The sequence below is a fragment of the Corvus moneduloides genome, chromosome 9, assembly GCF_009650955.1.
Source record: "Corvus moneduloides isolate bCorMon1 chromosome 9, bCorMon1.pri, whole genome shotgun sequence".
Classification (NCBI taxonomy): Eukaryota; Metazoa; Chordata; class Aves; order Passeriformes; family Corvidae; genus Corvus; species Corvus moneduloides.
The window spans coordinates 6,766,975-6,790,628 of record NC_045484.1 but is presented as its reverse complement, the minus strand read 5'-3'; the positions used below and the strand labels follow the sequence as shown (position 1 = coordinate 6,790,628).

Below are 23,654 nucleotides of genomic sequence, written 5' to 3'. Positions count from 1 at the left end.
AATTTGGTAAAGCAGAAAGACTGAACTCTTAAAAAACCCAAAATACCCACCAAAGACAAGTCTACTTCATTTTCAATGTGTTGAATTTTTATCTAATAAAATACTCCATCTTTATCAGCAGTCAGAACAACATAACTTCCCGTAGCACAATAGAACATTGTGAAAATCCTTGCAAGTATGCACACACAAATTTCCACACTAGTTCCCATTTGATAGCACAATGTCCCACAAGAGAAGGGAAACAAAATGAAGTACATGGACTCCAGAGAGCTGCCTGTAGCAGAGGTAGCTCTGCAATACACTAAGTATTGACTTGACTGCATTTGTATGAGAATTTGCTATTTTGTCACAAGTCTCTTACTACCAGAAGTTGAAACTCTCCGCAGATAAAACTCTGCAGAGTTCTTCCTTAACTGAAAGCAGAGGCCATTGCTGAAGCAGCCTCAATGCTTGTTGACACAGATGTGAAAGCACATTTGTGAAGGGTAGAAATCCTAATGGTAAAGCCCTGAGGGCTTTTATAGTACAGATTATCTAAGCATGTTGGCTTCTTTTCAAAGCAGCAGCTTAGAAACCGATCATGGCAATAGTATTCCACTTCATGAAAGCATGCAACTGTTTATCCACACACTCGGTAAATGATGGCACACTCCATTAGCACTGACACCATAAACCAGCAAAACAATTGTGCAGAGCAGTCCCATCTTATCCCTACTAAACATTTTAACAAGAGCAGAGTAAACTATATTCTCTCAAAGTCCAGAACAACAAAATTGAAAGAGCTTACTCAGGCTGTGAGACTGGAGGTATCTCTGAGGTAGGTGAACTGGAAGTGTTTTCAGTGCTTGGAACTATGCTGGAGGAAGCTTCATTTACATCTGCTGAAGGTGGACTCACAACTTCAGGATGGCTTGTTTCACTTATTTCTGTTGTCTGTAAAAACATTCCAGGTGAATATACATTTTTCAACACCTGAGTAATAAGAGCATCCATACAATAACATCTAGTATGGAGTTCTAACAGTTCAGTAGTTCAGATTTCTGTCAGAAATTAATTTTGTTTCTTCCAAGACCAAGGTGGCATTCTGTGCTACTCTGGGATAGTTGCAATACTCTTCTGTAGTCTGACATAATAACGTAAAAATATTAATTGGAGCAGGCCTGTGCAACAGCTTCCTTAATGATGCATTCCTATAGAGACTGCCATGAGAAAACCAGCTTGAATATTGCAGCAATCGAAAGAAACAGTTCTATTTGCATGCCTCATTACAATAAAATGTACTATTTTCATCCTAAGCTAAATTTCAGAGAAGGCTTTCAATTTCATCACTCCAATGGAAGTCCAAAATTATTTAAAGCCTATTCCATGCTGTAAGTGAACAAGGAGATAAATCATTTTTCACTTTCAAATGTTTAGTAGTCTTGAGACTTATTTGTTCTAGGTCTTCAGTTTTCATAAGCACATTCAAAATAAGGCTTTGTAAATCTGAAAGCATACATAACCACTGAAACAGGTCAGATTAAATCCTGCAGCAAAAGGAAATACTATTGTACAAAAGTCTCTTGTCAATAGCTAGATTACTCCAAGTCATCTAACTAAACATGAAGAGGTCTGGAAGATTTAACAAAATTAAACACCCAAACCATGAAATAAATATTCTGAAGTATGTCTGTCCTATGTATGCTGTCTTGTAATCTACAAAATAAAAATATGTAATCAAATAAATCATCTTTAACAGTGGGCTTTGTAATATTTAACACCAAGCACTGACTTAACAGTATCAATGGCACAGAGCTGAAATTCAACCCTTTTCCCATTTTAACAAAGGAAATGAAATTGATAGCAGTCATGAAGGATCAAAGCTAAAATGGACTGCTATAATCACCAAGTCTGATCTATATAAAAAGACCTCAGAGAAAAGACTTTTATGTTTTATTTATAAATAGACATCCATACCTACAACATCCAATTTTAATTTACCTTGGAAAGTTTTTAGTCAGTACCTACAGATACTAAATTACTCATTATTTATGCACATGGGAAACGCAGGGTCTGTTAGCTCACACATTCTCTCTTTTACTGGAAACAAGTCTGACAGCAACCCTGTGTACAGGTGAAATGTGATAGATGGTTACTATGAACTTTAGATAACCAAAATGAAAGACTGAAATCCAAGAAGCATTTGAAGACTATATGAAGACAGTGAACGAAATAAAAGCCTTGCCTGGTCAGATTTTGTCAAGTCATTGAGTAGCTCTTCCATAGAGTAACTCCGCGTACTTGAGTCTGCATGCTCAGGCTCCAGTCTGGGATCAGCCTCTTCCCCCTAGGATATTAAAGGTAAAACAACAGTAAGTCTGCAGTCACACAGGCCTTCTATGCTCAGCCAGAGGAGCTGCCTCTGGGACACAATGAATAACAGCACTTCTTCCACCATCAAAACATCAAGAAACTAAGCTACATTAATCTTCAGAACCATTACCCACCTGTGTTAAAAATCTTATCTGCACAAAGACTACAGCAAGTTAAAACAATTCAGTTAAATCTTTCCTGAAAAGATCATTTTAGCATTGTCTTCAATAATTCTGTTTGTTTGCTAAGGGAAGTTCATCATTCTGCTATGACTTCCCATGTTGACAAATCCTACCTCAATCTTCTTGCTGACCAAAAGAGGAGAGAAAAAAAAAAGAATCTAAGATGACTTGCATCAGACAACCATTAGAAAATAACACGTGGCATATTTCAGTTGTAGCAGTCTTATCAGGAGAACTACAGTAATTACACAAATCTGCCAGAACCTTTTAAAGCAACCTGCTCTTCTACAACTAAAACTTCACCAACAAGTGCAGTGAATTCACAAAATAAAAAATATCAACACTTGAGGGGAAAAGTTTTAAACCCATCAGACTAAAACTAGCAAGCATTTACACTTGCCCTTCAAGCTTTTTAAAGTTGTGACTACAAAATATGCAACTACAAAAGTTGCTTTTGAGCAATACTTTAAAACACAGCAAGAAATGCAGTAGAAATTTACACCCACCTTGTTTTATAAGGGCTATCTAAAACCCCGTGGCCAAATACTGCCAGTGTACAGATCCAAAGCGGGCTGCTGTGCTATACAACACTACATGATATTAACTTGATAGCATTAAGGTATGCACTGAAGATCAGGAGCTACAAATCTGAGCTGACAAACCTTAGAGACAACTAAGCAACATTTTACCCCAAATATTAGCTCACATCCAAGTCCCTAAGATGAAATAGCATCAATGGCTGGGAGAGACAACTGATCTAAGGCAAACTGATCAAGGGCTGCAGAACTGCTCTTTTTGAGCAGGACAGCTCCAGCAGCCTAATTACAAGTAATAGACACTTGCTTAAGATTTCTCATATGCCCAAGAGGTGTTCTTTAATGAGTAAAAACAACAGTCTAACATATTAGTTTTCACATCTTTGGCTTTAAGTTCAGAAATCTGCTTAACAATGCAGCCACATTAATAGAATGCAAAGAAGAATGTTGCAGAGTAGGAAATCGCACACCAGTGGCTTCCCAGTCTCAAAGCTTACTTAATCTTTCCAGTATTATTGCATCAGACATTAAATTCAAGCATAACTTTTTTGCAGGCAGCCAGAATAGGACTGAGTGCTATTTGGCTGTACAAGCTGGCAAAAAATACAGCTACCCTAGTTGTTAAAATGCTTAAGTAACCTACAATACTTAAAAGTGATTTTTTATGGCCAGGAAGCTCTCCACTCGAGTCAGCTAGAATGCTCAACACAAAATTTCCAAGTTTGGTGTGGCATATAAAAGCTTTTTTGGAATGAGGACCGTGATTAACACTACTACAGATTTCTGGAGGAAATAGGAACACCAACATATCAATACTACCCACATTTAGAATAGGACTGATTCTGTACCTGGGTAAATAAATAAATGAAGTTACCATGACTTTCTGACTCAACAGCTTGGGAACTCACTACGCAATGCAATATGCGGAAACTTGTAATGAGTTAATCAGGGTAGGACAATTACACTCAACCTAAAGTGCTGAGTAAAGTAAAAATGAAAGGGACCACATTTATTACACCTTTCATAAACATATTTTAGCCTTATTAATTTTTATTGAACAGAAGGAATACAAAGCAATAAATACTGACTTAAACCAATTAATCTTAAATCTTCTATTTAGGATAGCAATCATCTGTACACTGTTTTTAATACAACATAGATGGAACTGGCATAATGGGGCCTAGACTTACCCAGCCCATCACCTCCTATTTTGAGCTCTACAGAGCCACCCACTTTCCCTGATGCCCACTTCTAACATCTGGCCCCTAAATAAAAAAAGAAAAACCAAGCCACTAGTAACTTTACTATTGATTCCTTCTCTTGCCCCAAACTATCCACCTGAATTGTTGCATAACTGCAACAAATGAAGCAAAGGAAAACAAAAACTTGGGAAGATATCACAACTCACAGAACAACTGACTACATTAAACATTCTGGCCAAGAAGACCCTATGAAGAATCTTATTTTAAAATTTAATATCAAGTCAGACTGAGTAATTAACATGATGTATGCAGCATACCTTTTCCTGGACATTTTCATCCTCACTGGGCAGGGCACAAGCATCACCTGAAGCATATTGCACTGCTGATGAAAGACTGTCTTTACAAAAGACATTCCAAACAGGAAGCCTACAAACAAACAAACAAACAAACAAAAAAACCCTCTTTATTTAAAATGAAATTTTAGAATTCCCTTAGCATTGTCTCCCTCAATCTTCTTCAGCTGTTCCCATGAGGCATCTAAAAAATACACATGTACAGGTCATGGATATTCATTCATACAATCCATCTGAAGATTCACTTCAAGCAGTTAGCAACAGAAAACACTACAAATTTACTACTTACAAAAGAAAAAAGTATCACCAAACTAGATGCCAGAGTGTCACCACATCAATAAGTGAAAGCTGATACAAATTAGTTTAGTTACTGCAAGTAAGGAACAATTTGAATCAACTACATCCTTTGACACATAGCAATGAGACATTTTTACCAATAATTATTACTACGCAAAAACTTAAGCCACAGACTAAAAAGCTAAATCTCCTTATTCCCCTGTACAAAGCCTACCTGAGAAGATTTTGTATAGTCAACATCATCAAGCACATTTAAGAAAATTAAGAGAAAATAAGTACATTAAAAAATGTACATTGTTACACTAATAAGTACCATGCAAAGCCTCTGAGAATTGTTTGTAATTTTTTTTCAACAGCTTTGGTTGTCAGTAGAAATGGATTTATTTCTGCAAAAAAGCAGCCACTGCCTATACAAACACTTGTACCAGAACAGCATCTTTTCTTTCTTATCATACAGGGTGTCTTCACATCCTAGGGAACATCTGCACAGTGAACCATTAGGCTTGGAGGCCCAAACGTTTTCACACTGATTTCAACTAAGTCCAGCAGAACATTAAACTAACGAGCTTTTACGGAGTCTTCAACAATTCTGGAACACCAGTAAACACAAACATTTTCCATTCATGAAATACCGTTTACATAACAATCAGGTGATCAGAATGACCTCCTGTGAGCCCACACAAACATCATCCTGTACCCTGAAAAAAGAGCCACATTCTCCTCAGAGGGGAGAGAGGTCTATAGCACGGAAAAATCTGGATCCAGCAACCTTCTGAAAACAGTTTTGAGAAATAAAACAGCCTTAACATTAATCATAACAGTAAGATTATTAGTACATCATGATTCACTTACACAACTGGGATCACTATTGCTTGGAATCTGAATTACCAGCTTTCTTAAAAACTTGAATATCAACTTTATTGGGAAGTCCATGCAGTGTAAACTCTTCCACTAAGAAGGAACCCATGCAACAACAGACCACAGACAAGTACTAAAAATTTTTTTGTAAGTTTCATGCATATATATATCTATCTATATCTATCTATATCTATCTGCAGGGACTGTCAGCAGGCATCAGCCACTCTAGGACTCTCACCATAGAAGAGACAGTGGACAAGGAAGTTGTGGGATCTGACATACTATTACGGAGATGAGCAAATAAGGTGCTCCACCTGTGTGTCTCAGCCCCAAAGCACCACAATAATTTCTCTTATCTTTGAGGTAGCACTTTTCTTCTATACTAAATGAAAGCCTTCAAGTCAGGCAGAAGCAGCTGCAGTTACTGGAAAATAAAGAACTGAATATAAGGTATGAAAAGAGTAATAACACATATTGTAGCAGGTACAAAGTCTCATATCTCAGTTGAGAATTAGGCATATGCTTCTCACACATCTTAAATTCCCATCCCATCATGTAATTACTCGCTTGTATTGAGTTTTCCATCAAACCTCTGTCACCCTATGCACAAGATGCTCATTTCAAAGCATGAATGGTTACCAGACTTCTATGGCCTTACTACCTAGCTCTCACTTGGAAAAATTAGTTACACAAATACTTCAAGTCATTTATACTTCTGAAAAGGGGTTTCAATCATTTAATGATGAAATTCTCATGCTCTTAATTCCAGCACCTCTGGTCTCTCCTTACAGATGTAAGGACTCCCTGATTCTTCACAAAAACACACCAGAAACATCAAAAATTATCGAGCATACTGTAGCTCATCCCTCTCCTTCATGCCACAGGCACACACATTTGTTTCATATTTTGCTTCCACTCTGGGGGGCATTTTGGGCAAGCTGTACAGAACAAGAGTAACTCCTTCAGAGCAGAAGAAAAGATTGCAATGGCTGCAAATCAGCATTTTAAAACACAAGGTCTAGCCTCACAAATGCATTAACAACTGCTTTAGCACAAAAAGCACAGAAGGCATGTATTTCTTGCCTTAATATACTGAGAGAGCTCATGCAAGAAATCAGGCTTTACTAGGGCAAAACACAGTTTTTAGAAGAATGCAGTTTGGCAGCTCAGATTTAAGCTACTCTGACATAATCTGTGTCCAATGTCTTATTTGCTTATTTTCTTAAATTCTTCTTGGTCTACTTCCCAACTCCAACATGATGCCTCAAGTCTCCCAAAAGGCCTCCAAGCTAGGGAGGGGACTGAGAACTCATTTTGTGTGTGTGCATGCACCCACAGGAAAACCTGATCCCCACTGCAGCAGAGCATGCAGCTTGCAGGATGTATCACTCAACTACTGCCAGCAAACTCTGACAGAGCACCAAGAACACAAACCCACAGAATGCCAGGCCATGTGAGACCAGCCAGTCTGGGAGAAATCAAATTAATAACCTTATCAAGACCACCAGCAGTATGTTTTTCTTCTGACTTTTAACACTTTGCATATTAATTCAGCAGGCTTCTTTAGCTGGAAGATAGACCACATAATGAAAATAAATTGCCAAATGGCACAGCACCTCTGTTAACCATTAAAAAAAAATCAACAGAAATGAGAATCTAAGTGTTAATTTACAGAGAGCAAAATTCCCCTTGCGTTTAATGAATTTGAAGTGTGCATCCAGTGAAAGCACAGCAGCTTCTGCATCTGTTAATCTATCTTTCCCTTTCCTGTGACCCAGGAGTATTATTTTAATGCTGACTCAGAACCAAGCAGACCTAATTCCCAAACAGTGCTGTAGATCAGTCACTAGAGATACTGTCTCAGGTACAAGGTAGATCTTCTAATGAAGAGGTTGTTCCTAACAGGTAACCCACAGTTGCTGACTTACACGGATACAGAAGTTTTCAATTGTTCCATTTTTGTAAGTATGACTCAAACCACCACCTGCTATTAAATCTCATCAAGAACAAAGGAACTTACGCATGACTCTTTGTCCTATCATTAATGCAGTTTAAAAGCTATTTTCTCTAATACACTACAAACTTTCCAGCTTAATGTGCACAAACCCAAAAGCAAACGCTATAAGCTCAGACAAAGGAGCAGGGGTGGGTGGAGGAATCTTTACTTTTCTCAGGGCAGGCTCATGCTGTGGTTGCCCACTGAAGCAGAAATGCTGCTCACCCCTATCTGAATGGTTCACTACACTCATTGCTATACAAATTGGCCATGGCTGGCTGATGGCTGTTCTGCTTTTGGAAAGGAACGCACTGAAATTCAAAAGTGCAGGTGGTTTTGAAATTGCAGGGCAGGTTTCATGTGAAGGACCGTCCACTTCTGATTTGGCTGAAACTCTTTAAGTAACTGTAAAGGAGGCACAGAAAGCTATCAGAGATAGTGAAGCTATGGATACCTGTTCTGACAGGCATAAAAATCAAGTAGAAAACAAACAACTGGTAAGAAAAATTAATCATACAACCTACAGCTAAAAAAAAAAAAATCCAAAATATGAAGGTAAGAGGAGTTTTTATACCATTTGATCTTCCCAGAGAGAAACAGCTTAGCCTTTCCTTTCCAAAGACTTCATACAACACTGACACACAGCTTCAGTTCAGTCCTCTAAATTATTAATTTCATAAATTTTCCCCAAACAAGACCTATTTCTGGACACTGGAGAGTGAAGCAGTTCAGAACAGTTTACATTTGACACCTGCAAGACAGAGGAATTTTAAGCAAAGGGAAAATAAAAGGAATTTATCACCAGTGTACCAATTCCAAGCCCTCCCTGCAGGCACAGGGAACAGTCTCCCTCCAAGGTAACCACTGACATATCTCAGAGGGTTGTATTACCAACAGGTGCAGATGTGCCAGTGTCCAACAGCTAAGAGGGAGAATGAAGATGTCACCATGCCTGCCACGTGACAATTCCCTACTCAAAATATTCACAGATCAGTTCAGATAAGCCTGTGCAAGAGGAGGGGTTTGGGCCAGGGGTAGAGAGCCAGCAGAGCAGGCCTGTGAGCAGGGAAGAGGCACCTGTTTGTTGAAGACCATCTTCTTCATTACGGAGTAATTGACTTCAGATTAATGAGGTTTAAATAATAAAAGCTGTGAAAGGGCAAGGAAGGTAGCAAAATACCTTTTGCCTTGAACAAGTCCTACAGGTCTGCGACTGCTTTCACCAGCTAAATGTCAAAGAAAAAAGACTCTGCAGGAATGAGAGCAGATCCACAGCTCAGCAGATCCACAACCAAACTCTCCAGTCAGCAGGAACCTGCCTTGCAGCCACTAGCAACACTGGAAAAACAGCAAAGGCAGGGAATCCTCCCTCTCTCCCCCAGCAACTTAATGGAATCAATCTTTCTCTCCCAACAGTTCAGCCAGGGTGACTTGTATTTAAAAGGGCCTGTGGAATAGAGTAAATGTCATAGAAAATGAAGAGCAGGACATTATTTCAACCAGTCACAGGAGGAAAGCCACTCGCAAGACACTGAACTGCTGCAGCACAACCTCCCCAGACACAACACTCATTTCTGCATATGAAGTGCAAATACATCTTGATAAATGCAAAGAAGAACCATTCATCTTTTTCAATACAAGTTAAAAAAAGACCAAAAAAACCCAAAGCAAAAAACACCATTCATTTAAAGAGCCATTTATTACCACAGAAGAGCAGCATGTGTTAACTAAGATAATTTTGAAAGTTATGACGGACTTTTAAGGGAGAAAAAAAGCTGAAAACTAAAACTACAGATCTAGACTAAGCAAGGATGTTGCCAGCCAGGCACTGGTATCACCTCATTTCCTACCACTAGCTTGATTCACATGCTTACAAAACCAAATAAAAACGTCTGAAATTGGAGCTTTTTTTCTGCATATCCTTTACCACTCCGTGGTATTTTGCAATTAAGTTTTTAATAGCTTGCCCACACTTTGCAAAGAATGTACTCTCCAAACAGTTATTTCACTTTTTCAGAGGAGCCAAACACAAAGATACTTCTGACAATACTGAATTTCATAGCTTCAGACAATGAGATTCCAACCATTGGTTTAAAATAAGGCTTTCAGCATTTTAAATGCCATTAGCATGCAAAGCCTGCAAAAGGAGGTTCCAGGAGCACCAGATACTTCATCAGATTTAACTGATTTACTGCCTGAAGGGGTAGTCCTGCATCCCCCCCCTTTAGCCCATGGGAATCTGCACTCTCTGCTCTGATCTGGAGATTGTGGATACATTCCAGTAAGTCCGGGGGGGGCAAGGAAGAAAGTCAGCCTTGAGCCAAGGTATGCTCAGATATCAAATTCAAGAAGACAGAGGGAGAACACACTATTTGTTTATGACTGTCTACTGTTGTCCCAAGTTAGACAACGGAAACCAACTCCATTCCTTGCTTAAAGTGCTCCCAGCATTCCTCCCATCCTCTCCTGGAAAAGGCTGCTGAGGTAAAAGCACCCTCACAGGACTCTGCGACCCTAATAGACACACAACAACCTACATTAAATGCATGTTCCAATGTAGCACTGAAACAAACACAAACCTCTTCTTTCTTGAAAGGAGTATCCAGGTGCCCTATTTCAGGCACTTAAAGCAGGGCAGAAGTCATAACCCCCAAAAGGTGTCCCTCTGGAAGTGCTCAAAGGAACAGGCAGTTCCTAGTGTTTCTTGGAAACAGATTTCTGCAATACTGAGTGAAGACTGCAGCTTATGAGAAGCTCCCTGCATTCTCAAACTCTAGTTATTTTCTCTGATGCAAGAGTTTGGGGAAGAGCACACATTCCAGAAAAAAGCCACCATAAAACCTGCTACCAACCACAAAGACTACAGGAAAACAACAGAACAGCCACACAACTGAGTAAATTTTAAGGCTTTTAGAGTGTGTAGTTACACACCTTTCAATACTTCCTTCATTGCTTAAATTCATACGCTTGTCTACACAGGCATAGCAACAGCAGTCTCAGAACCAGCAGCTGCTCTGCACCAACTCCTCATGCTAAAAACCCACCCTAAGTGCAACACAGCTTAACAGTGCCAAGGAGGGGAATGTTATTCTAAGTTTAGCAACATGAACTTCACCACAGATCGTTGTAAAGCTACTATCACCTGCCTCCCAGTTATTGTATAATATCTTTTTAATAGGCTTTTCATCTATGAGAGATGTCAGCAGTATCTTGGTTGCCATTTCAAAACCAAGCCAAGCCATTGCCATTCCTTTGTGCACCTGAGTTAATTTTTGAACTGCTGGAACCTTTTACTAATATTCCAATCCAGTTTGTCATTCACATCAACATTTTCACTCACCCAAGCTTTGGGATGAGTCTGTATGTTTTACCAGTTCTGTATTGCCACCAAGAATTACAAGGGAAGATTTTAGATTTAGCAAGTTCTAGGTTACCCTGTTCTTGGTTAAATTTTTTCACGCACAAAAATAACGCCCTCTCCAGGCAGAGGGCTGCAGTACCTCCAGAGTTAACTAAAAGACACTGTGTGTCCTCCCCTTGAAAGAAGCACGGAACTTCCCAAAAGCTGGATTAGTAATGAGAACTAAAGACATGAAAATAACTACTCTGTACAAGACTCACAGCAAGAACATCAAAGTTAAAAAGAACTAATAGCAGGTTAGAGAAAGACATTTCAGAAAGAGTTCAAATAAAGTGCTCAAGGGAAGCACATTTCAGGCAACAGGCAGGGTCTTCTACACCAACACGGCAACCTCTGGCAACCTCCTGATGGGGAAGAGGCCACTTTAGTACACCATTTGCATAACAAACAAACAAACTTGAAGTTTCTAGGACAAATCTTTTAGAAGATACTGCATGAAAGCAGTTCACTGATTTTCAAATAATTTTAGAAGGTAAATATTCAATAATTGATTGAGCCAAGCAGTTGTTTTGCGTAAGACACCAGAGCCCCTGCTTGCATACACCACCTTCAACTTGAGCAAGCTGTAAGCTGGGCAGATTCAATTTTCATTTTTAGGAGCCCAAGAGTTCCAGTGCCGCTTTTGTCCCAACCTTAATCACAGAGCAAAGACACTTCCAAACAAGGTACTCCATACCTAGGAACATACTTTCCATTCTGCAGTCAGACGCCTGGAACAACAGTTCTGATTATAATAATGCCCAAATAATTTCATTTCTTCCTGCTATAAAATGCACACACACAGTGTTTATTTTAGTATCAATCTCTGAAGGGATTTACATACACATGAGGAGAATCACCAGATAAAATTGTGAGCCCCACTACAAGCAAGTTACACTTGCAGCCCCATCAGATCATTAGGGCACTGTGCTGAAAAGAAGACTTCAATGGTAAGAGGCACATTACACTGGAACACAAACCTCTCACTCCCCAGCTCTACCACTCACACCTTTCTGCTATTAACAGATGCGAGCTCTAGGTTTAAGCAAAAGTCAATAATGAGGCAAGTAAACGCTCCATTAGTAAAGTGTGATTTGCACAGCTGTCACCTGTGCAGCAGGAGCACACAATAAACCCCCGTGATGTTATCACAGTGCCAGTCCAGCACTGTTTTTCAGAGCTCCTCTTGCATTACAGCTTTCAACAAGCACACCTTCAAAACTGGACAAGACTGAAAATGGAAACCCAAACTAGAAATATTTTCTCTCATTAAAATTCACATGAATCTACACATTAATAGGTGGGAATAAAAACCAGTATCCCTTTCCACTGTACTTGTGCCTTGTACAGGCTTCATTCCTGGCTGTGCCACTGACCCAATCCGACCTTTACAAAGGGTACATTCTCATGGCAGATTTCAGAGTCAGAGCTCCTAGGCCAGAGGTTTGCTATCAAAACCAGCACATCTTGCTACTAAATCACTTTGACACAAAGCATTTCCTGATGCAGGATACTCACACAGTAACAACTAAAGGATCCTGAAGTGCACAGGCACTTATCCCCATCTTCCTTTTACTCACAGCTGTAAACCCAAGTATCAGAGTTAATAGAACCTAAGTAGGTCGGGATATGGCAATGAACTTTCTGGGATATAAAGACAAATTACTGTATGCACGATTTCCTTATTAAACTCACAACTAACACTTTGGAAGTGCAGCTTATGGCAGGCAAAAGCTGATGTCAGAATAATTAATACAGGTTACTCTTCAAACAGCTGTAACAGCTGGTTTCACTTCAGATAGTACCGATATCCTACAAGCATCTAAATCTACTCACTTACTCAGCTCTGGATATTGTCAAACTACAAAGCACTCCAAGTTTTAAACGTATTTTTTATATTATGATCATCCACACAAAGGGATTAACTGAAGCATTAAGAAGAACTCTGTGAATTCAGGACAACAGGAGTCATTTGTCATACACAGTTGAAGCTCCAAACTGCACAGATGCCTATTATTTTTAGAGCACTACATTCCTAAGCCATACCTCCATCAAAAGCATTTCCCTAAAGCCATGCAGCCATCCTGCTCTTCTGAAACTTGGAACAATCTTGTTGGCTCAGGTCTGTCAGAGCTGTGTCTGTTCCAACTTCGGAAAGCCTCAAGTACTGATAACTCTGACCCTGCATTCCCAAAGAGCATCACATCCCCTTTATTGAAAAGGCTAACAAATCCCTACTCAAGCTTCTGCACTTTTCTACATCTCCTAATGCACAGTCACATTTTTAATATACAGGGTGACATCTTCTGGCTAAAGTGTCTAATCAATTATTTCCTCCCACCACTTGACTTTTACCAACCAGTACTTTCCCACTGAACCAACTTCCTTAGGTGAGCTTGAAAAATACATGATGAGAGATTTTAAAAATTCCTATTTTAAGCTTAGTTTCAAACAAAGAGGCAACATCTATCCAGAAATAAAATAAAGCCCACGCCAAAAAAAAAAAAACCCACACCAAAAAATAAGATAAGGGAGTCCAAACATCTTCATGCATTTTGGTTCAACATTCCCTCAGCCATATCTGATTGGCAGAGCTAGAAGTGGCTCCTGGGCTAAGCCAAAATCTTTTTTTTTAGTGCCTTCTGTCTAACTTCAGCCCAGTCTGCTGTAACTAGCTTTTGACTTTCCCTCAGAGGGTGTCTTGATTGAAGGAGACATAGCTTTTCTTCTTCATCAGAAGCAGAACAATCATTGTCCATTATTCTGTCTTCATTATTCCAGCAGCATGTTCTTTCCAGCAGCTGTTTTGTCTAGTGGTTTTTTTCCCTGCCTTTTGGGGTTCCATTTGATCATCTGTTGACCACCAGTTTCATCTGTAAAGAGAAATGTCCCTCCTGCTAGAACTAAGTCTTTTGAAAGTTACATTTCAAAACAACTAAATTTAAAAAGCCGACATTTATAACACAAATCTTTCCATTTGCTATTTTAAGTTTCTTAAATGCTTAAGTGAACAAAACTGCTGATTTTCTTTACAGTAAAAAGTTAAATAAACTCACAATTTATCAACGTATATAGTCCACCAACAATGCAGGAACCGACAGACTTCAAGACTTTCTAATCACAACCCTGACATGACTACTGAAATTAAAACAGGTCCCAAAGCCATCCTGAAGACAGAAGTTTTCAAACTCTCTCATGTGAATTCATATGAGCACAGCGGACTAGGAAACTGGAGTTGCATCCCTCAATATTTAAATAATCCACTGGCTCCTAATCAAAACCAGCCAGTGAGCCAGCTGAACACACAATGTGAACCCTTATTTTTTAAGTTGTAAAAGGTTTGAGATACTCCAGTCCAAACTCTGAGATCAGTTAAGACACTGCTTGAAAGAGCAATCCCTTTTGAAGAGTAAGACAAAAAAAAGCTCCATTTTCTCCTAACCACACCAAAGAGGAACACAGAAGTTGTCAGAGATTTACAAAACAAATATATTATTCCAACAAGATAGTTAAACATGACAGCCCTTCATTAACATGGACTAGATGCCCGAACTTTTTCACAAAATCAAGTTCTGTTGAAACAGCAGGCGAAGAACACAGCAATGAAAAAATCAACCTGACCACCTATTGATCATTAAGCTGAGAACCTCTTCCACTAACAAATTACCTGCAGGCAGGAACAGATTATCAGCCCTCACGACACTCCAATCAAGAAACAAAAACTGTTTTCCTAACAGGAATCCTAGCCATACAACTAAAACCTTCTGCCTTTTCAGAAGAAACTTAGCTGTTCAAGGAGCAAAAGCAAAGCTGTCTGGAGACAGTTCATGAGGCTCACAGCTCACCTGATCAAACCCACCAGGCCAGGAGCTTTTTTTGTTTTAAATTTTGCTAAATGTAAACTCAGCAACCGAGTTTCCAAGCACTTTTTAGATTCACTTTTGTCTCCAAAACCCAAAAATGTGATGACACAAAGCAAATCTGCTTCAGGACTGTTCACACACAGTAACACAAGCGTCAGCACCAGATTTGCAACTGATTGTGCAGATACAGATGCCTGGGCTCCCTCGCTTCATCAAACTGTGAGACAAGCCAGAACTTCAAGATGATTTCTTTTTTTAAGTAGAACAATCTACAGGAACTGTACTATAGTAATACAGCAGACTCTGGCTGTTCCATTTGCAGTTTGCTGTTCAAGCTGGCTATCAGTTCTCAAACAGTGAATCACCAAGTTCAAAGAGGGCCAAGGTTTAAGGAGGTTGGAACTTAACATACAGAAATATATTCTACTAGTATTTGTATTCTGGTAAATGTCATCTCTTAAGGAAGTTTGAAAGCAAAGCAAACAGGAGATGCTGGAACAAAGTACGGTTGAGATAATCACTATAAAAAACACTATCAAAGGCATAATCAATGAAAAAGTAAGATTTACTGGGTCTAATTTAACGCTACTCCCGACAGACTCAGAAGAAGGGTTTCAAGAAAGAGGCACCGCGATCTTCCAGAGAATAATGCAAGAGCTCAGCCTGAAACCGGAAAGGCAAGGATGCCTCCGGTAAAAGCACAGAGAGGCAACAACAACACACACGTAACTTTGAACCCCGGTGTGTGCGTTCAACCCTCACCTGACACCGCCGGGTGACTACTGCCGCTCCCGGCAGCGGGAATCGCCCTCCCGAAAGCTGTCACCTTCCGTACGGGAATACCGCATGCTGGCCAGCACGAGCACACATCCCGGTCCACCCGAAACGAAGCACCGTCCCTTCCTAGGCTTCCCAGGGAGGTCGTGGGGTTTTCTCTCTCTGGAGGCACTCAAAACCCGCCTGGACACGCTCCTGTGTCACCTGCCCCAAGTGACCCTGCCTGGGCTGGAATGGATCATCTCCAGAACTCCCTTCCAACCCTAAGGATTCTGTGACTCCCCAGGGCCCCATTCCCACCTCCCGACCCCCGGCTCTCCGCATCCCGCCCAGGGAGAGCTCCCCACCGCGGCAGCGGGCGCGGCCCGGGGTCTCCAGCGGCGCTGGGGCTGAGAGGCCGGCACTCACCAGAGCAGAACGCAGAGCAGGAGGCAGGAGCCCAGCGCCAGGGGCCGGCAGGGCGGCTCCCTCATCGTCTCCCCCGTCTACCTGGCGCGGCCGGGGCGAGGCGGCGCATCCTCCTCCGGGGCAGCGGGAGCGGCGGCGCCGGGACGCGCGGCGGGAAGCGCTGAGGGGGAACAGCCGTTGCTGCGCACAGCCCCTCCCCGCGCGCGCGCGGCCGTTACTACCCGCCGGGCCGGGCCCCCGCCCCGCCCCTTTTACCGTGTCACGCGCTGAGCTGGAAGGATGCGCGTCACACGCTCCGCGCCGCCAGCCAATGGCCTTAGCGCCCCTCGGGTGGCCCCGCCCCCCGGCCCCGCCGACTGGGCAGCGGGCTCGTCTTTCCCCGCCCCTCCAAGGACCCAGCTCTGTGAGGTGTCTCGGGCAAATAAGCCGTTAAAGGGAAATTGCCGTAGTGATAAACGATGGCTGGCGGCCAAACCACCGCCGGCGGCGAGGCACCCGAGGAGCGTCGCTGCCTAGGTTTCCAGGGACATTTCAAGCACCGGCACTCCCACATGACAGCTCTTAATTATTTTTTTATTTTGATCAGGCTTCTCTAGAGGCTGCCGAGAGCTGAAGCCCGCAGAGGTAAAGCCGCGCGGGGGAGGCCGGGAGTTGTAGTTCTGGGCCGGACGGGACGCAGCGCCCGTCTCCGGCCGCCATTTTACGGGCGCCTCGAGGGGTCTGTGAGGGGCAGCGGGGCTCGGCTTCACCCCCTGCTCGTGGGCACACCCGAAATGTGTCAGCGCACGTTTATATCCATTGTGGGAGCGGAGGCCGAGCACAGCCAGGCGCTAGCAGGGAGTGCTGCTGGGAGACGCTCAGGGAATACAAGCCAGGTAGCGTCTGTGGGCAATGTGGGACAGAAGAGGGGAGCCTCCCCTGACACTGGAGTGGTAGAAAAGCACCAGCTGTCACCAAAACACGAGGCATTTTGTGGATAACCAGCCCAAATCTGCCCATCTGCAGCGTTGGTCTTTACACTGAGCCAGAAAAACTTTCGTTGCGGCTCACTCCTGCCAAAAACATACTCGGGGATCGGGGTTCCCAATGACGGGAAGCGCGAGGGGAGCCAAGGCAGCAAGGCCCGGCACAGGGAGCCCTGGAAGGCGAAGGTGGATGAGTCACGAGGATGCCACGCTGGAAACGCGCACATGTCAGGACTCTGAACGAGGAAGGACAGCTCAGGCTGCAGGGAGGGTGTGAATCACGGCAGTCTCGGCAGCAGCAGGTCACAGCTGCTGTTTTCCCCAGAGCAGCTCCAGCCCCATGACCCGGCCCTTACAGAGCTGTGGGGTGGCATGAGTGGAGTCAGCCCACTGCAGGTGAATGTTCCCAGCCAGCAATGGAAACCTCTGGAAAGTCTTTCTGTCTGATCTTTTCCTGATTTTTCACCCTGTAACTTTGTGCCTTTGTTAACACCTGGCATCCTCTGCCCTTCTGAGAGCTCCACATGCCGCAGACAGCAGCCAATGCATGGAGAAGGGATAAGGGAGACTCTCCAGCTTTGTGCCCCATCTCTGACAGACTGGAGTTTAAAACACCCTCCCAGCAAACCAGGGGTCATCCTGTGGCAGAAACAGCCTGTCCTGTAGTGCCTGAGGAGGGGGCTATTGCAGAAGGATCCCGGGTGGATCCCTGCTGTGTTTGTTTGGAAAATGGAGGAATAACAGCACAGAAGGCAAGCAAGGACCCAGGGTGCAAAGCAACACCTGCTGGCCCACACTTAATCCCAAACTGTTGGGGTTGGAAGGGAGCTCTGGAGATCATCCAGTCCAACCCCCCTGCCCAGGCAGGGTCACCTGGAGCAAGTGACACAGGACCACATCCAGGTGGGAGAGAGAGAGGGAGAATCCATGACCTCCCTGGCCAGACTGTTCCAGTGCTCTGCCACCCTCAGAGGAAAGAAGTTCTTCCTCTTGTTGAGATGGTCTAGTTTATGGCCTTTGCTCCTCATCCTGTCACTGGGCAGCATGGAAAAGACCTGGCACCATCCTTTTGACACCCATCTTTGAGATATTTATACGCATTAATGAGAAGCCTGGCTTGGAGCTGCTGGGAGAGGCCGTGACTCGTTAGGGAATTCCTGTGCGAGTCACCGGTAAGTTTTGGAAGAAACCCGTGGAATTGAACAGGACCCTGTAGCAGAGGAAAACGCGCTACAGGCTGTGCTAGTGTGTAAGTAAACCACAGTACGGATTATGGGGAGATGGAAGTGTCCAGGAGGGCGGCTCTGGCAGCGGCTGTGCCTCGCGTCCCCGGAGCCAGTGCCCGCTGGGGGCTCTCCCAGCGGGTCCGTGTGACCAGGGACACTCCTCTGTGCTGGCCACAGGAGCTGCCCCAGCGCCGGGAAACTCCCTAGGTGTGGGTGCAGCGGCGTTGGTCCCACCCGCTGCTGTTTGAACCAGGTCCGGGAGTGCCTCTTCCCCGCCGGGGCTGGGGGGTGCCTCGGGGCATTTCCCCATCCCCCCAGCCTTGGCCACAAAGCACGTGTTGGGGGTGGCCAGGACCAGAGCATCCATCCGTGAAGCACTGGAAATTCAAACAACTGCTTATCTGGCTGCTGGAAGAGCTGGTAAACATTCATTAACCCATTGCTGAGCACTGCCAGCCAGAGCTCTTGGCCTCAGCTCTGCCCCAGGCTGAGCCTGTCTCTGGTGTCAGCCTCTCTTGTGCTCCCGGGACAGGAATTCCTGCAGCATCCTCGAGGACTGGAGAAGGCTGTGAAGTCACAGTGGCTCAGCCCATGGGGCTGCTCCTTCCTGGCACAGATCCCACATGCACTGTGATCCCATTAACAACTGGGGAGTAACCACAGCTTAGACCAAACACAGCCAAAGAGCTGCCATGGAGGACACATCATTTCAGGGGAAGCTTCACAGTGCTGGGATCCTGGCGAAAAAGCCCCTTTGAGTCAGTCCCGTCAGGTATGAGCATCCCCCAGAAGAGCCTGGATCAGCCAGGCGGGGTCTAGATGTCCCCACCTTTGCCATACCCACAAACCAGTGCTTGCTAAGCTTGTTTCTCAGCCATTGATAAGATGAGCAATATGAGTAAAAAAATTACAGATTACCCAATCTCCCAAATGGAGCCCCTAACTAACCCAAAACCCAATGGACCATGGGGTTACCAGGGAGCAGATATTTGCATGGGATTCTCAAAAAGTGCTGCACATCTGTAGCAGGGTTTTTTTTGCTTGCTCTTGGCCAAATTCCTCATGGAAAACCCCAGGCCGAGGTGATCTGGAGCAGTTTCCATGAAGTTCTGGGGCTGAATTTGAGCCACCACTCACCCTGTGTCCCCAGGGCAGGGAACATCACTCTGCTGGCCAGGAATAAAACCTGGGTTGTGGTGCTTGGCACCCCGAGTAGGGAAAGCTGGAGGTGGCCACCCACAGGACACCTTCTGAGCAGGAGGAAAGAGGAGGTGCTGCTGTTTTACCTGCACAGCAATGGGACTCATCCATTGCACTCTAACACTCCAACAGGCCTGGCTGTAGAGTTATCTCCCAGAGATTTGGGCATTTTGGGACTGACTTCTGGAGAGACACCTGATGCTGGGGTACACCCTGGGCCTTTGCCTTTCAGCACTTTCCAGCATTTGTTTGCTGCAGTGGCAAAGCCTTCTCTCCCATTCATCCCTATCTGCTCTTTACAAAGGCTTCTTGTTTTCCCAAGTGTTGCCTTTTTTTTTTTTTTTTTTTTTTCACATGTGATTTAATTCACACAAACTCCTTCCTTTTCTGACTATTGATCTTGGCTCCTTACTGGTTAAAATAAAGTAAATCTTTCATAAGCAGATTCTGACAACGCAACTTTTGTTCCTTCCAGACACAATTTCCTGTTTAATTTCCTGCCTGTTTCTTACTTGGTAAAGGAAAAGCTGTAAATTGCAAAATTGGTTCAGAGACCTTCCTCTGACTTCAGATGAAGCGTTAACCATTTGCAGGAGAGAATCCAGCAAACCAGCATAAAACTTGTTAAAAAATCCTCAGTTTCTTTTACTTCTTCTGCAATTGACACCAAAAGGAAAGGTGTGCAAAAAATAAAGGTTGGAAAAATTTACCTTAGAAAATCAAACAGGAGCAGCTCTGCCTCCAGCTGAGCTGGTAATTGCTCTTTCATCACTCAGCAAACTGTCTGTGATACATGGGCTGTGCCTCTGCGGTCCCAAATGTGGGCATCCCCCTGCATGGATGCTGATTCCTACTTCCACACTCCTTTAAATCCCGAGAGATGCCGAGATGACCTCGGTCACAGTGACCGGCTGATCCAACGACAGATTCCTGCAGGCGGGGTCACCGGAGCGCTCTGTGCACGGAGCCTCGTTAGGGTTAATTAACCTCGTTAGGGTTAATTAACATGGGCTGGCGCCGGGCAGCTCTTGGCAGGCAGGAACACAGTGACACCCGACTGGGGCTGCGTGGCCTGGTACAGGAGAGCCACTGCTCAGATCTCCAGCCAGCAGCCCTGACCCTGCCTGAAAGAGCCTCTGAAATCTGGCACAGGTGGCACAGTGCCACGGCTCCCAAAAGCTCCAGGACCACCTGTGACAGCCCCTCGGGCAGCTCTTGGGGGGCACAGCTGGGTCCAGGTCTCCTCCACCTGGCTCTGAGCCCCCTCTTTAGTGGCTCAAAACCTGGAAGTCAAAACTTCATGTAAGATGAAGAAAATGAATTGAAGTGGGAATGTCACTTTTTAAAACATTTGTATTTCGATTTCTCATTTCACGTGGCTTCATTTAAATTTTAACTTTGCCTAGAAATAGGAGATAAAATGATTCCTCCCGTGGAGATGCCCAGGCAGGGTACAGCAGGAAGCTGCAGCATCTCCTGGCCCTGTTTCAGAACCACAGAGCCTCTGCATGATGGCAAACACACTTTCCTACAGCCAGTGATTGGGAATGGATGGAAAATGGCTTCCTGGAGAAGGGACCCACCTTATCCTAGCCTGGCTGGCAGGTGTTCCAGGCACAACCTTCAGCAGCACTTGGCTCAGTGCTGTGACAGCAGTGCAGAGCCCACTGTGTGCTGGAGAAGACAAACATGGTCAGCCACTGGAGAGCTTCTCTTGCCATCTGATGGGGCTGATGGAATGGGGAAAGTCCAAAGGCTGATGACAGCTGAGACACAGAGAATCAAAATTAATCCTTGATCACATGATGGAAATGTGGTGTGGAACCAGGGGCTTGCAGGGGGGTGAACCACGGTGGGTGCTTCCCAACAGCTGCTGTCTGAGCTCCCCTGGGAAAAGAAAAACCAAATTTTACTGCAGAAACCGAGAAACAGCAAAATTCATTATGAAGGTGTAAAGTTTTTTTTAGCCTTTATTTCTAGGAGAACAGTGTGGGTTAAAGCTTCCGCTTTTCACCCTCTCACCCTGGGTTGAGAGGAGGGGCTGGGAAAGCACCTGGTGCAGCCTGGGGCTGGTTTCCTCTATGGCCATGTGCAAATCAAGGCCACAGTGGGGGATGTCACAGGCGCCTGGTCCAGCAGGTCAGTGCATCCGTGGCTTTCTCAACACAAACCCAAACCTGAGACCCACCCCCACACATCCCTGGGGCTGGAGGGCGGTCAGAGCCCTGGGCAGCAGTGCCAAGAACACGGGAGGCTGGCACAGCCCACACAGGAGCATCAGCACCTCGGCTAGATACAAGTGGTGGGGATGAGGGACCCAAAGGGCTGACCAGGCACACACAGGGAATGCCACAGGCTCAGCTGCTTCCCTTCCCCTTCCCGTTCTTGCCGACTACTAAAATAAACTAAATTCCCACCTGGCTGCATCCCCTCCTTGCCAGATATTTAAAAATAGGGAGAGGGGTAGGGGGTGGCTGGTAGCAGGAATGTCACTCCTCAGGGACTCACATGCTCACAGGGGAATAGGCACGTCCCGCAGCGCCCAGCCAGGCACCCCCTCCCTGCGCTTTGGGGCAAGACGAGTTCGTGTTGCAGGGAGCACTGTCACACAAGCACTGCATGTGTAAAACACTCCTCAGCCCCGACATCGCACTGCTCTTACGGAGCATGTGGGCTCCTGCTTGGAGGCTCCAGGTGGATGCTCATGGGAAGAGGGCAGGGAGGGCTCCTGGCGTGGATATCTCCTGGGAAATCGCCGTGTTTCCGGGCTGAAGCGATGCTGTATTTGAACAACGGCTTCTTCTTTACTAGGCAAAAAGGAAGGTGAGCACACAGGAGGAGGATCCTCTCGCAGCGTACCAGGGTAAAACACTGAGTGGCAACCTCCAAATTTTTCCCCAACTACACGTCTTGTAAAAGCCAACAGTGTTTGCATACGTGGTTTCATCCAGTATTCCCCTCCCCATCTGTAGACCAAAAATATCCCCTGGGCAGACTGTAGAAACCTTTTTAGGAAACTCTGGGTCCCTTCACGCTTCTCACTGTGTCCCAGAGGTGCAAGGGGAGGGAAGTGGCTGCTGTAGGAGGCTCAGGATGGGGGAAGAGCTGGCACTGGGAAGTTGGCGTGTGGCTCCAGCCACCACCACCCTGGGGGGACGTTGCTTTTACCCTCTGGGCAGTTGGGTTTTTCAGTGTTTTGCCACCTGCAGCTCTTGATGCCTTTTCACCAACCGTGGAAGAGTTTGGGTCAGCACTTCACATCCCATCGCTATGCTTCAAATTTAGGGCTAAACAAAGAGGAACAGAGTGAGAAATCACTTGGCAAAGCTTTGTTTTGGAGCCCCAGCCCTGCTCTGCCAGGTCTTGGAGACACCCATGTGGACTATAAGACCCTTCTTGTTCCCAAATCTCAGTTTTCACCTTCCAGCTTCCATGACAACCCATGCTCAGGTCCCATGGGCAGGTTTTATTATTTTATCCCCAAGGTCTGGTTTCCTCCCTGCATCTCTGTGTCAGGGATGTGCCACATATGGCTGAAGGTTGAGCTGAGCTTACCTGAGCAGCTGAAGTTTGTACTCACCCCATCCTGGAGCACCTTGCAACTGGCAGAGTGCATTGCTGATGTCATTTTTGGCTGTAGTTTCCTAGGGATTTTCTTTTTTTAAAGCAGATTAAAAACCAAAAATATCTTTACTAGGTGACAGCTTGACCCTCCTGAAGTTCCCCTAGAAAACAGGTCCTGCTGACCCACTGCCCTGGAGCTGGCCAGGCCCTGGGCTGGGCTGGCTTGACCCTCTTTCCAGAGCCCAGTTGGGTGGTGAGGAGGGTGTTTTGCCAAAGGGCTGCAGCGATCCATGCTGACCATCAGGGAATGCCAGGAGCGAGGGAGCTCAGTTTCACAGCCGCCCATGTGCTGTGTGTTCCAGAGGTCACATCCCTGCAAGCATGTGCCTTTCCACATCACACCTCCCCTGACTCACATCCTCAACCAGTTCCACAGCAGCCTTCCCATCTTTCTCCCCCTGCAACAGGCTCAGCA

At 44.7% G+C, this 23,654-nt stretch overlaps 1 protein-coding gene across 6 annotated transcripts in view; it reads right to left on the bottom strand.

Moving 5' to 3' along the window:
• SUCO (SUN domain containing ossification factor) overlaps positions 1-16,449 on the bottom strand; it is a 40,230-nt gene extending 23,781 nt beyond the window's left edge. For 5 of the 6 annotated variants that reach the window (XM_032117917.1, XM_032117919.1, XM_032117918.1 and 2 more), the window contains exons 1-4: positions 16,225-16,449; positions 4,590-4,698; positions 2,225-2,326; positions 788-933 (exon numbers count right to left, since the gene is read on the bottom strand). In XM_032117917.1, the coding sequence (XP_031973808.1) occupies positions 788-933; positions 2,225-2,326; positions 4,590-4,698; positions 16,225-16,289 (422 nt within the window). In that variant the 5' untranslated portion in view covers positions 16,290-16,449. Of the gene's footprint in view, positions 1-787; positions 934-2,224; positions 2,327-4,589; positions 4,699-13,689; positions 14,050-16,224 lie in introns of all 6 variants that reach the window. The other variant, XM_032117921.1, reaches the window with a different exon arrangement.
• Between the last annotated feature and the right edge of the window lie 7,205 nt (positions 16,450-23,654).